The 13444-nt window shown below is 46.0% G+C and overlaps 4 protein-coding genes across 6 annotated transcripts; 1 reads left to right on the top strand and 3 right to left on the bottom strand.

Annotated features, from left to right (window-relative positions):
- Window positions 1-813: 813 nt before the first annotated feature.
- On the bottom strand, window positions 814-1857 carry E1B28_010854 (uncharacterized protein; the record flags this gene model as incomplete). The annotated part of the gene is made up of 2 exons (XM_043155836.1): window positions 814-1660; window positions 1727-1857. 2 exons carry the CDS (start codon window positions 1855-1857, stop codon window positions 814-816), a joined length of 978 nt encoding a protein of 325 aa, XP_043005618.1.
- Window positions 1858-2893: 1036 nt separating this feature from the next.
- On the top strand, window positions 2894-4367 carry E1B28_010853 (uncharacterized protein; the record flags this gene model as incomplete). The annotated part of the gene is made up of 7 exons (XM_043155835.1): window positions 2894-3033; window positions 3087-3242; window positions 3294-3399; window positions 3480-3697; window positions 3751-3883; window positions 3940-4143; window positions 4206-4367. 7 exons carry the CDS (start codon window positions 2894-2896, stop codon window positions 4365-4367), a joined length of 1119 nt encoding a protein of 372 aa, XP_043005617.1.
- Window positions 4368-5105: 738 nt separating this feature from the next.
- Window positions 5106-5798, bottom strand: E1B28_010852 (uncharacterized protein; the record flags this gene model as incomplete). The annotated part of the gene is made up of 1 exon (XM_043155834.1): window positions 5106-5798. The coding sequence occupies one exon, from the start codon at window positions 5796-5798 to the stop codon at window positions 5106-5108; it is 693 nt and encodes a 230-aa protein (XP_043005616.1).
- A 2022-nt stretch (window positions 5799-7820) lies between these two features.
- E1B28_010851 (uncharacterized protein) lies at window positions 7821-10921 on the bottom strand. Of its 3 annotated transcripts, XM_043155832.1 has the most exons (9): window positions 10322-10921; window positions 10184-10267; window positions 9337-10122; window positions 9201-9283; window positions 8937-9145; window positions 8714-8883; window positions 8465-8660; window positions 8219-8411; window positions 7821-8165 (listed from the first exon to the last, which is right to left on the bottom strand). In XM_043155832.1, the coding sequence occupies exons 2-9, from the start codon at window positions 10203-10205 to the stop codon at window positions 7908-7910; spliced, it is 1917 nt and encodes a 638-aa protein (XP_043005614.1). In that variant the 5' UTR covers window positions 10206-10267; window positions 10322-10921; the 3' UTR covers window positions 7821-7907. The 3 variants fall into 3 exon arrangements, with proteins under 3 accessions (XP_043005614.1, XP_043005613.1, XP_043005615.1); XM_043155831.1 differs by having other exon boundaries at window positions 9337-10267; XM_043155833.1 differs by having other exon boundaries at window positions 8219-8403; window positions 9337-10267.
- Between the last annotated feature and the right edge of the window lie 2523 nt (window positions 10922-13444).

Genomic DNA, 13444 nt, shown 5'->3' with positions numbered 1-13444 from the left:
TTGACTCACTGGTTATTTAGCTCTTGAACTAGGCTAGATCCATTGGGGGCAGCATATAGAATGTGAATAAGATGGGTGAAAAGAGCCTTCCATACTCCTAACTCAAACTCGTGCATAAGGTCAACTACCAGCATACTACAGGGGTCAAACTGTTCTCCGATCCTTGAGACAAATGCATTCTAGGTCTGAGTGAGCGTGCAAGAACATATCCTTTAGTGACAAAGACTCACAATTGTCGGGACAGCCGAAATTCCTTTGAGAAGGTCTTCTACATGCTTTCCCTTGATTGGCCGGGCAAATTTGTAGATGTGCTTTCGAGCTGTTAAAACAGTATGAAGCAGGTACTTCCAGAGATGCTGAAGCTGAAAGCGTAAGTCTAATTTCATGCCCATTCACCAAAATGCAAGTTTTGGGTGTCAAACAATGGAGGCAAGGACACAGCCCTTTATCACGAATATTAGCCAAAAGGACCCTAGGAGTCATTCTCAGCACAATAGCGTCAAGTTCGAATACAAATGGCAATTTTACTTTTCTGGATAATCTGCTAAGTAAAGATTCGAGGATAAACTCGTCTTTCTATACCGTCAGCACACCGAATCACGATGCCATATTTATAGACATGAATAAACTCATCGGTGAGTAGTAAGCTCCAAATGGCATGCATAAGTTCATGGTGGCAATGGGTAACAACATCATTCCGCTGGGACTTCCATTTTGCATGAATCTCCCTGGCAAAGTCATTGAAGATATCTGGGATCTGAGTTATAATGGTGGCGGAAAAGTGAGTATTAAGTTTAGAGATGAAGTGCAATGTCAGCTTACTGAAGATATATAAGCAATATGGTGACAGGCACCACTCCGTGGCTGGGCAGAGATGTATTTCAATAAGTTGCCAAAAAAAAGATAGATGGGCCACAGTTTGGCATCACCGAAGTTAGCAAGTTGTGTAGCATCCGACCAAAACATCATGGCCGCCACTACACATTCACGCTTACACTCAGTCTCCTCGGATGGCAAATCGGCTCGCTGTACTTTGTCGTGTTCCTTAATGAATGAGTCTGAGTTGTAAAGCTCGCTGTACACTCGCATCGGCTCCGCCTGTTCATCGGAGACATGAAATAGTTTGAAAGGAGAGAGGTGGAATTTAAGAGAAAGTGGATGAGAGAACGCCAACTTGATAGTGTCAAGAAGATCCCGATAAAGTAAGTTCTGAACGGTGAACTTCTGCAGTGGCACGCCTTTTTGTCCTGACGGTACCTCAATATCAACACTTGTCTTGGTGAACCCATTAATAAAAGCCCCAGAACAGTCTTCACTCTTCGCTGTATCTAACCGCTGACTCTCCCGCTTTGCACTGAAGCCAATCAAATCATTGGCATCAAAATCGGGTGACGAGATTATATTGGCAAGTCGATCCAGTTCCCCATACGTCTTAGCTGAGCTCCCAGTGTTCATCCAAGACATGAGCTGATGTACAGCCATTGAGTTGAAGGGCCAAGGTGGAGATGAATTGTTCGTCTCTTCAACATTCTGTTGCTCAACCTGCTCATCACTATGTGGGTGTTGGTTTGCCAGATCATCGAAGGGTACGGATGAATCAGGATTGTAGGATGGTCGATGTTGATACTTGCAATATAACCCAAACTTGTTACAGATCGTACTTAGTATATCTCATACAATCAGCCTAACTCGTGGGAGGCACCTGCCAGTGGTAGAGTCTGCTGACACTGCAGCAGTCGTAGCAGGAACTGCTTCAGGCAGTGGGTCGTGGTGTCGGAAGGGGGTGGGCAGTTGCCTCTTCCGTTCAGGTAGGCCAGATGGACGAACTGGGGGAGGGGATGGTGGTGGTGCCAGCATATCAGACAGGGCTGATGGTAAAGGAAGTGGTAGTGGTGGCTCATCAGATGAGATTGTAGGTGGAGGTGAGAATCATGGTTGTTCTGACTGTTCGTTGGTTCTGTCAATGAAATCAAAGACTTCATTTCCCTAAAATCAAGACGTAAGTGTTTGAGCAAAGTCTATCAAGAAACCTTCTCACCATCTTAGCTCTTTTTCTTTGCGAATCTTCCTCTTTCGCCAGCTTCCTCTTTCGCCGTTCTCAACATGCACGAGCAAGTTCTGCACTTTGTTTGACCATCTGTTTGTATTGCTCACAGCAGTTCTCATGTTGTTGCAGACTGCTCAAGGCAGTGAAATGGCGCTGGCATCCTTTGCATACATCGTAGGCCATGAGATGAATTAAAATAAGGAGGACAAGAGTGAGAGTGTATTGGTCAAAGACCTTCATGTGAGGGACGGGATGGAAAACTTTTCACATCAGCGTACTTCAGCTCGTGATCGTGTTTGGCTGAATAAGGGCAAGCCACCGAAGCCCACAAGTGCTCCAACAGAGGCGGCTTTTGTTGATTCATTTTGTGAGAAAAGAACCCACATCCAGCTCCAACAGGGTCAAGACTTGTTGACTTGTTGGTTCACAACGCCATTACGAGTTGGTAACGTTCAGAAAAAATCAAATGTATCCAACTCGGAAGGTCACCCAGTATGCAGACAACATACATTTGTATCGACCCCCACTGGCGTTACATCTAAAGATGTATAAGTACATGCATCAATGAAGGATGGTCAGGATACTCACACTAGTATTATGGGGTGGCTACCACCATCAGGGTTGTTGGCCAGGGGACTTTACTGTGGTAAATGCTGCCAGTGACATCTGACGAATTGAAGTTGCCAAACGGGGTGGAATGGAGAGGATGGAGACTTGGAGTTGCTGGAGTGGCTTGGCCCTGTTTACAGCGTGACTCGAGAGGATAAGAGTGCAGATGGTTGGATAGCCAACAGTCTAACAAGAACCCACCTTTACCCTTCCCTTCCTTCCCTTCTAGCATCTACTATGTCTTCTCCATCTCCTTCCCAACGTTTTCCATCTCATTCTGAGGGTGGGCCAATTGTTCCCCATCTCAAGCGTCGTATCATCCAACTTGAGGATGAAATCAAAACAATACAAGACTGCAAAAAATGTGATGCGACTGAGTGAGTTCTGTTCCTTCTCGGGCTTTGTCCATCATTGACCAGAGTACTTGCAGATGCGAAACTACATTGGCTCGTGGTATCAGGAAGGTTGTCACACTGCGTGTGCCACTAAAAGCAATTGTCGACGAAAATGATCGGCATGCATCTGCTGACAGCCATGAACAGAATCGTTCAGCACTTTCGGATGAAGAGAAAGAACTGGAAAGAGAGTGAGTTCATTGTATTGAGAATTATAGACTAAGATTTACCGTGGTTTTTAGGCAGGATAGGAACTTTGAATCCTTTAAAAGCCTTGTGAAGCTCTTCGGGAGATTGCTCTTGAGTCGTGTATTGGAAGGCGAGGGATATCTCGACCGCCTCAAAACTGTGAGTGATGTTGATGAGCAAGGATGAGCAGCGCTGTCACGTTGGGTCACAAATGTATTCTTATGGTTGTTCGTACGCAGTGGGAAAGGCATGCCAACGAGGCCCGCAGCGACAACATCAAGCGACTCAAAACAGAGGTGGCTAACTGGCTTAATGGTATCGACAAGAACGATCTCATTGCAGGTGACCATGTCGAGCTTGCATTCGTTAATCCTCACACCCATAAAGGGCGGGGTTTTCAAAATTCCATGACGGGGCGACTTCTCACTCCAATCGACTACAACTGGAATGATCCTGAGTAAATTTTCTGCTTTCCTGACTCAACAGGATGTACTGAATTATTTACTTCAGTTTTTGCCAAAAGATTCGAGATCTCCATCCAGATTTCCCCACTCATGAACTTTATCTCGTACGGCTTCTGTACGCTGGTTATTCTGGCAATTCAAACAATTTCCGCAAAGGGTTTTTGAAGTCAGTTTTACTGGTCTGGGTGTCTTTAATTCTCGTACTCTCATAGGTCACTGATGTTCTATATCTCAGACGTTGAAGCATATCCTCACGTCTTCCTCCTCGGCTCTCGACTACATTGGTGAAAGCAACAACTCTGGCAGCAAAGATGGGCCACCCCCCAGCAAACGTCAATGCTGCAATAAGACGGGCAGAGAGTCTTCAAAGAAGCACGACGCTTCACTCCTTGGTATCACCACGGTTACGCCTTGTTGCATTGCGTATGCTGCTGTGATGGTACGTGCTCTTGTGTCTCTGCCAATCCTACAACAAGTAACAGTCTTTTCTGATCTTCGTAGCTTCACTTCTCACTCACTAATGCGATTACATGGAGATGGGTCTACGATGGCTTTGATTATGTGACGTTTTATAACGTTATTGTCGACTTTTTCGAGGATCGAACTCTTTCCACTGAGCAAGAGGCGAAAGAGCTCCTTTGCTGGTGGAACCAGTGGTACTAATGTGATCAGCACCAGTCTTGCAAGTACTGACCAGACATACAGACAAGTATTTGGTAATCAGACTGCTTCCAGCTCCCCGGCCGCGACAATCACATTCAAGAAACGTCTTGCACAGCAAAAAGATGCTTAACATGCCAGGTAGCAGATACCGTCCAGCACCTCCGAGCCTCATGCCACTGGTTCCTTGTAGATCCCCCATAACATAATTGTGTATATATATTATAGTTCCATCATGAATGTCATCGTCAGCCCCATAATTAGCACCTTTGCCTATGAATGATTCTATGTGATGAGTCGTTGCACGGATTACAGTGCTAGACAAGAATGATCATAATTATGATTGGCCGCTCTTCGTGTAAGCCCGTATATCAGTACAGTGGACCTACGACCTCGAGCCGGAAGTATGATATGTGACGAGCCGTTGCACGCATTACAACGCTAGACAAGAACTGACCATGATTATGATTGGCCGCTCTTCGTGCAAGCCTGTATATCGGTACCATGGACGTACAACCTCAGGCCAGAAATATGATATGTGACGAGTCGTCGGACAGCTTACAACGCTAGACAAGAACTGACCATGGTTATGATTAGCTGCTCTTCATGTAAGCCCGTATATTGGTACAGTGAACCTATAATTTGCAGCCGGAAGTATGCTAGGTGATGAGACGTCGCACGGATTATAACGCCAGACAAAAACTGGCCATAATTATATTTTACTGCTCTTCGTACAAGCCCTTATAAACCCAGATAATACCCTATGTCAGCTGACAGGGTAATGACACATATTCTTGAAGAAGATCCTGCAGACATGCTAGGATAAACCCGTATCCAGTCCCCCCCCAATTTTTGTGATGAACAGGCAAGGGTCTCTGTGTTGTGGTTGAAGCGCAGACCTGGCCTGATGTAACTCTCCCTCTTTTGACTTTTCAATGACAGCCCCTGTAAAATCTCCATCATGCTCTGAAACTCGCCTTGAGCTACCAGCCAGCGCTCCTTATACCACAAATCCAGAACCTCCATACAAACTAAAGGGAGTACTTTTCGTGCCACCGCAGCAAGAAAAATTTCGGCCCAGGCCCCAGTCCCGTCGTCCGGTTCTGGCTGATATCGAGTGAGAAACGCACTCACATCACTGAGCGAGGAAAAGTCTGCCCAAAAGATGTAATCACTGTTGGAACTAGGAGGAATGAAGTAGCATTCAGCCATCGCTCTAAAGCGACAAACTTTGTCCAACTCGATTTCAAGGTTCAAGATTTCAGGGGGGAAGTTGAAAGGATAAAGTGGGCGAAGTTCAGTCTCTGTTTTCAGCACCTCCTGATTACTTGGAGCTGACGACTTTCGCGGTGCAGGGGGTGTAGGTGCACACATCGATATATCTTGAGCTAAATTATTGAGAACAGCCTTCAGGTTTTTAGGGGATTGGAACATTTCTGGCAAGATATCGTCATTTCGTAAGGGTTGTTTATAGAGGAACTTCCTGCAAACCTGTAAACCTGTGGTTTCTTCGCGACAGATCTAACGACCGAGAAGGCGGGTTATGGAGGCGCCGCAATGTTGCACAGAAACGCGAGCGAGACCCGTACTGCAAATGGTTGTGGAGTGACGACCACACTGAGGTTTCCAGTGCATGTCGAAGGCCTAAGCTGGTGAACATAACTTATTACAGGTTTCTGGAAGAAAAACGGCTTGTCGATGATGGTGGTTGAATGTGATATGTGATAGGGGCTCTTTGTATCTTGTTTCTGACATGCCAGGCTGAGCATGACCATTAGATAGCTAGGTAACCTGTGAATCGAAATGAGGTAGACTCACCCCCATCGCGAATCTTCATGCCCCGTGTTGTTTTTTAAAGGTCCGTTCACATTGGCCCGCAATGTAGTCGCCTTTGCTGAATCCCTACCGAAGTCATGAGTTCCAGGAATTTGATGACAATGAGCGTGGCAGCAAATTGCGATTCGTGGAGGAACGACGACGACATCAGATGATTGCAGAAGTACATCGGGTAGAGCGACGACATGGGCGAGGTAGAGCAAAACCGTGCTAGGCGACTGACGCTAGCATAGTTCCTGCGTGTGAACATTGTGGTGCTTGCCTGAGCCTGGTGCAGTCAGCTAAGCTCTACACTACGTCGGTCCAGTAGAATTTTACTGTGATCTTTTTCATCCTAAGTACCATGTCCGATGAATGTCTTCAATTTAAACGCCTCACCTCCATTCAACACCTTACCCTCTTGATACCAACACTGGGCAGAATAAACCTAGCGAAAAATACGTAAACTTGTGGGGAATTTCACTTTTCGTCGAAATTTCAGGTGAAACATGTTTTCACTACAAAAACGGACAATAGTGATTTTCCCATCATGTTGTAGCAAAAAATTTTGAGTGAATCAGAATTGAGTTTATATGGTAAAATTCGTCAGAAAATTCGCCTCAAATCAAGGCACCAAAAACAAGTGAATTACATGGAGTAAAATTTATCGACATTTGGTGTGGTTTTCATCCGAGATATATACTTTTTGGGGTGGTGTGGGGCTTTGGAGTATTTGACGTCATTTAACGGCCCTTGGTCATATGGAGCCAACAACATCAGCTGACCATAAACAACTTCGCTACCACCGCCATGTTCAGTGCCTCCCCATGTGCACCCTATCTCCAGTCACAACGACAACCATAACCTCCACTCTCTAGACAGCCAACACCCCACAAACACAAGTCCAAGTCCATCAAAAGGCCTCCAAAACTGCAGCAGAGCAAGTGAGAAATGCTAAGAAAAGAGAGAGGGCATGCAGAATCATTCCGATGACAACGAGGACAAGGCCCAAAAATTGAAAGGTACGTCTGAAAATTATTGACTATTGACAATTACAATTAACTGATATTTGCTTTCATAGATGCTTCAAGATGCCACCAATTTCGGACGTTCGTACACACTTTTTTTCAGCCCAGCAAGACTTACTGACACAAAAGACACCAGGGACTTGTTGATAATCGCTAGCACAAGCGGATGGAGCAGCTCGAGATGAAGTGAAAAGTGGGGGATGATCTGGATGACGACAGGAATGTGGATGATAGCGGGAGAGGCGACGGGCTGCCCTGGAGACGATGACGATCCCTCATGTATATTACTACCTTTTAATAGTACTATCCACTTCTAATTGAGGTTTATTTCACATTATTTTTGACTGAAATCTACAAGAAATACCGTATAAGTTACAGTGAAATTCACTGTTGGCTGCCATACACTAGTTCATTCTGGGTGTCTTTTGCTGTGAATTAAGGTGAAAAACACCATGACCTATCGAGTGAAACGTTAAATTTGGTCGCGAATTCCATTACATAATTTTTGCCTTCATTTACAGTGAAATTCACTGTTCCATAGCGAAATTCTGGCGAACGTCACTCTGAAAAGCCATGAATTCCTCACAAAATCATGGCAACAACTGTGGTGAAATTCGCGATGTATGCGTTACCCAGTGCGAGGAGAGAACTCCTGTTATAAGGTCACAGCTATTAATTTACGTGCATCGGAATACTGAGCTCATGCATTTAGGATCTTCTTCCAGATATCACCTCCAACATCGCTCAAAACTCTCTCCACCTCTGATTGATCCAAATTTAGTACCACTTTCCTCTCACCCTCCGGCTTCCTCATTGCAGCTCCACCGTCCTCAAGCAGCATCGCGCGTGAACTGACAAGTGATTGTAGCACCATATCCAGCTCGCTTAGGAAAGGCCTTCGCCTGGGGTCATCCTCAGACGTGAGCGAATCCACATAGATGAGGTGCTGGTATTGAACCTAGACAAAGATGATGTCAGTGCATCTCATAATCAGCACAACACCATGCTTACATCTCCGAGCTTGATTTCCTCGATACCTTCTCTCTTGATACATTTTACAAGGGAGGCCAACATTATACGTTCGTGAAGACTGCACTCGCGCAGATAAGCTGCGGTTGGACTGTTTTGCATCATCTGCATAACTGTTAAGATGTCCGGTGATTTCGCTGTTCTGGCTTCTGAGCGAGCGAGTTCCACTGCACGCCTTCATAGAGTAAGAAGATGAGGACACAAGGTCGAGAAAGGCTCGTTTCATACCGGCATATGTCGAGTACTCTCCGGCAGTCACCCGTGATACCACTCACTCTCATCGCTACCAGTTTAATCGCATCCACATCTAAAACCTCCTTAACGTTTTTGCTTTGCAGGGTATCCGACGCAGTCTTTAATCGAGCTTTCACTATCTCCTCGAGTTGAAGCGTTTTATAAGGTTCGAAGTTGACCCGTTTCATTCCTATTTGATTGATTTCTTAGGAGAAGTCGAAGTCGGGCACATTTATCACTCACCTAACCGACTTCGGACACGTCCAGTCATCACACGTTCGGGTAAATCGTGGGTGTTGGCGACCGCGATCACAATAAGCTTACTGTTTGCGATCGTAGGCCAGTTGAAAAAGTTGTATATAACGTCTTGTTTCGATGTCACCACTTGATCGAGTTCGTCCATCAGCACGACGCTAAAACATTCGCTGAGCGAGCCGATACACCAACCCAATCAAGGGTCACTAACCAGGAATGCGCCGCGGGCCCTCGTCCTCTTCCAGCACCCCCACCAAAATACCTGCTCAGAGACTTGAGACTTTCTTTGGCTGTGATTTTGAGATGACCTTCTTTGGTGACATCATGTCCGGATACCGCCTCCCAAAGCATGGTATACGCAGTCGAAGGATCGGGAATCTTGAGACCATTAATTTCGCAGTAGGTGAAAGGGTTGGTTTCCTGAGGAGAACAATAAATTCAGTCTACCACTCTATGAAGCGATCTGTATATTCACATTATCTTGTGCCATACGCTGTAGTTCTCGGATCACCGAGTATACCGTGGCAGTTTTTCCAGTGCCCGGTAGACCTGATATATCTAAACGAGAAAAAAATTCAAGACAATGTGGTTCGACGCGTAAAAAGACGTACAAAGACACCCTCCACTTCCTTCCTCGACCATATCTCGTATAGTCTGGAGAACTGAATCGTATTCGTCCTCTCGACAGGGAAGGATCTCGGGCCGACTTCCAACGTGTAAAACGTGCATAGCGCGAAGCCAAGGATCTTGAGGAAGACTCTTGAGCACCTTGTCTGGAGCACTGTAAGCTCTCACAAGATGAACTGCCTTCTTTTTACTCGGCGAGGAAGACTTCTGACGGCGTCGTATTGCTGCTTTGGAATGAGGGGTCGGTTGGATCTGAAGTCTTCCGCGAGGTCGCTTTGGTGTGGTGAAGATACTAGTAGCTACTCGTTTTCGTTTACGGGGGGTGCGCGGTATCTTTTGCTGACCATCGTCCTCTTCTGGCTCCTCCTCCTCCTCTTCTTCTTCCTCCTCTACCGCTTCCTCTTCCTCCTGGTCCTCACTTCCATCTTCAGATGCAGGTGCCTTGAACTCCTCTCCACTCGATGCATCACTTTGCTGTTCTTCTTCATGCACCTTCTTCACTTTCTTTCGCGGTCGCTCCACCTTTTCAGTAACCTTCTCGTCATCTTCAGTGTAACGGCGAGGGTCTAAATCCCAGAGTTTACACGCTGCTATTCTTCCTCGGCCATCGCCAGATCGGGACTCGTACGAACTGAGTGCACTATTTCGGAGGTCGTTCCACTCAAACGTATAATAGAGTCCCTTCCTAGAGTCAACCGCGAGGCGACACTGGAAAGATCGTGTCTTGTCTTCTAAACGTTTCGAACACGAATCGTCGTCCGATTCCGAGGCTTCATCAATCCGCTGAAGTTTCCATGTCATCTTCGAAGGCGATTTAGGTATATCATTCACCATTCCTTGGCGAACCTTGCATGGTGCTACAATAAGCAGAGGGTCCAAAACCTCGCTTCCCGACAACGAGTAGTAGATCTCATCCTAGAAAATGGTATATTGGGAGCGACTCAACATAGAAACAAGACATGTCCGTACCTCATGATGATTCCTCTTCGCACGATATGTTGGTAGCTCACTCGGTCTGACGAACCAATGAACCAAAACCTTCATCTTCCCCGTCTCCTCTGGCCCAGAATAATCCGTCTCCCACATATCGACTATAACCGCAACGTTAGGCACCTTCTTTGCCATATGCATGTAGTTGAACGTCTCCACAAGCACCGTATCACCAATCTTATAAGACATCGTATCCTCCGGTGAAGGTCCCTTCGCCTTTCCTTTGCCTTTACTTGTCCTTCGTGCCCAAGGGTTCGCGATCTCCAGTTCGGCGTAAAACCGTGTCTGGCAGTCGTGCAGTGGTTGCGTGTCCTGGCCGCCCTCCATTTCCTCTCTCCATCTTTCCAGTTCATCTGGGAACAAGTCAAGCTCTGGGTCGGTAGGTCGTTCGTATGAGGATTCGGATAACCATGTCGCTTTCCTCGTTCTGTTGACTTTACTTGGTGAAGTCACGATCGGCTGGCCTCGTTTGGAGCGTCGGGGAGTCATTGTGAGATTATTTCGGGACATTTTGGAAGAAAATGAAGCAGAAAAAGGTAGAGAACTCGACCTTTCAGAACGTCGTCGTGGTCGAAAAACAAGAGATATCGATTGTTACACACCATGTCACATAGTCAAATGACCGTGACGCTTCGCGAAGTCAATTGAGGCAGGAGATGTCATAAATTAGACGCCTAACTCTGTACATAAATTTTCCGTTAACAAACGCTTTCTTCGTCTCATGTCTACATTTCCACAGAAGCCTACTTAACAAATGAACCGACGAGGACTGTGAAAAGGGCCTTGCTCTCAAAGCAGCTCAGGTCGCTGGTCGCTGCGAAACTGAAGTGCAGAGTCGGTAAGTGTATACTCGGATCCAAGTAAAGCAGACCCCTGCCAAAGAAACCAAGGATCGCAAAATTAGTATCCTGCCAGAGCAATATTCGAATGGAGACCTCGGATGGTAGTGAAGTACAGATGCGCGGTTGTCGACGCACAAGCACGTACGACAAGGTTTACGATCAGGATCACGGTGTTATTGAAGAAAGCGACACTTGTCCCTGGCAACACTGGGGACATTTTGATGTCATCAGGAACGTGTCCAGTACCTGTCAACTGGAATGGACCCTACATGGACCTCGTCACGTTTGATGTGACGGAAACAAAGGTTCAATTTCGTATTGAAAATGTTTTTTGTATCAAAGGAGGTCAGATTTTGTAATGAAGTATCTGTCCAGCCACCAATCAAATCAATAGGGAATGCTGTGGCCCACCCGAAAGAATGTGAACCCAGTACAAAGGCCCTTTCCAAAGTTAGACAAAAGCGGCGGCAATGTTGCCGCATCGCTAAATGTTATCCGGTTCAGGGTTCCCGACCGACTTCCACTTTGAAGGCGGTTCCGGTTCCGGTTCTAGCCGGTTCGAACTGGGACCGAAACAACGGTTCTATCGGTTCCATACATACCTACTAACGAAGGGATGATAAATCAGTGTTGCCGACAGGCCAGTGGCGGACACATTTTGTAGTTTTGAACTTCCCACACCCACGATCATGGGGCACCAGGGCACATGCCGGCGTCACCGAGATCCAACGCCGCGCGACTGTCTTTCCACCCTTCTTTGATGGCTACACGGGACAGCTATCACTTGTAATGTCCGAAATTTGGCAAGTACATTTGTCTCTATATGTACACTTTTTTGTCAAAGTCCCTCTGATTCAATATTCCTTTAGCCTTTTTATTTACAGGTTCAATCAAGCTGATGTCAAGTTCAACTGATAAATTTATGATACATATGTAAAATTGAAGAAATGCTGCTGTACCCATTCACTTCAATCTGAAGCCATGGTTATGTGAGTACAGGATACAGGAAGAGACAAAATCACATAATAAAGGCAGAGGCGGTGGCGCGCCGACAAATACATCAATAATCATTATCGTTATCTACAAACGTGTATCTATGATGCTCATCGTTATCTAATCCATGACGCGGTAGGCGGATAGGCGGACTGCGACTGGCCCACTGTTTTTCCTGTCCGCTACCCGACAACATATTTGTCAGACACGCTGTCCATGGGACATACATTCTGTCCCTGGAAAATGTGTCCGAGCAACACTGTTGATAAATAGCGTCGAGTTCACCCCTCTGTCAAGCCGAATTTCTGTTTCTCTCACCACAGACGGATTTAGGGGGAAAGGCATGATACAATACCTTGCTAAACCGTTTCAACTTGCTCAGAATGATAAACACATCCAACGCGAATTCAAATTCATCCATATCTTCTCCGTTCAACTTTAAGGCTTGTGAATGGCTCACTTCCAAATTGACTTCCCGGTTACATCCAAGGGAACTGGAAATAGAGGATAATAGAAACAGAGATTTGGATTGGTATAAGAGTATAATGAGAGTACCAACAGCATGTACCTCTTTGTTGTACATGAATTTCCCATCAAATTGAGCCAGTGTCCTCCGGAAATCAAGAACGACACGTCCAGTTTTGGCTCTTTGAAAAAAACTTTGCTTATAGATCTACTTGGCCCAGCAAGACTCGCTGGTTTGAGTCCGGTTGTGAAAGAGGTTCGAGAACGTGGACAGCAGCGCGTCGAATATTTGTTTGGCAACTGTGCTAGACGATCATCGTGTAGTCACGCTCGGCCGGGTCAGACATTCGTTTATTTTCCTGTTTTGACAAAATGACGGTGCCTCAAGGCCTCATGACCGGCAGAATACGGCAGGATTGCAAGGCAGGAACGGTGCTGCAACCAACGGCCTCGCTTATCTCGCGTTTAGATCTCAGGTCGGGTGGCTCAAAGCATTCCCCATTCCCAAATTAAGCCAAATACTTTATTACAAAACTTAACATACTTTAGCACCAAAAGCTCTTACAATACGGGATGAAACCTTTGTTCCTGTCACATCAAAGTGATGAGGGTCCATTCCAGTTGACAGGTACTGGACAGGTTCCTGATGACATCAAAATGTCCCCAGTGCAACCTGAGTACCCCTTACGTTCGAACGAAGGAGACAGCAATCTTTTTGAGAACACAAGGCTACTCCAAGGTTACATTAGGCATACCTGCGGAAGTAATCTTTCTTAGACAATCTCTGACGGTAATATCAGAT

This window comes from Marasmius oreades, chromosome 7, assembly GCF_018924745.1.
Source record: "Marasmius oreades isolate 03SP1 chromosome 7, whole genome shotgun sequence".
NCBI classification, from domain to species: Eukaryota; Fungi; Basidiomycota; class Agaricomycetes; order Agaricales; family Marasmiaceae; genus Marasmius; species Marasmius oreades.
This window is presented reverse-complemented; position numbering and strand designations above follow the sequence as displayed.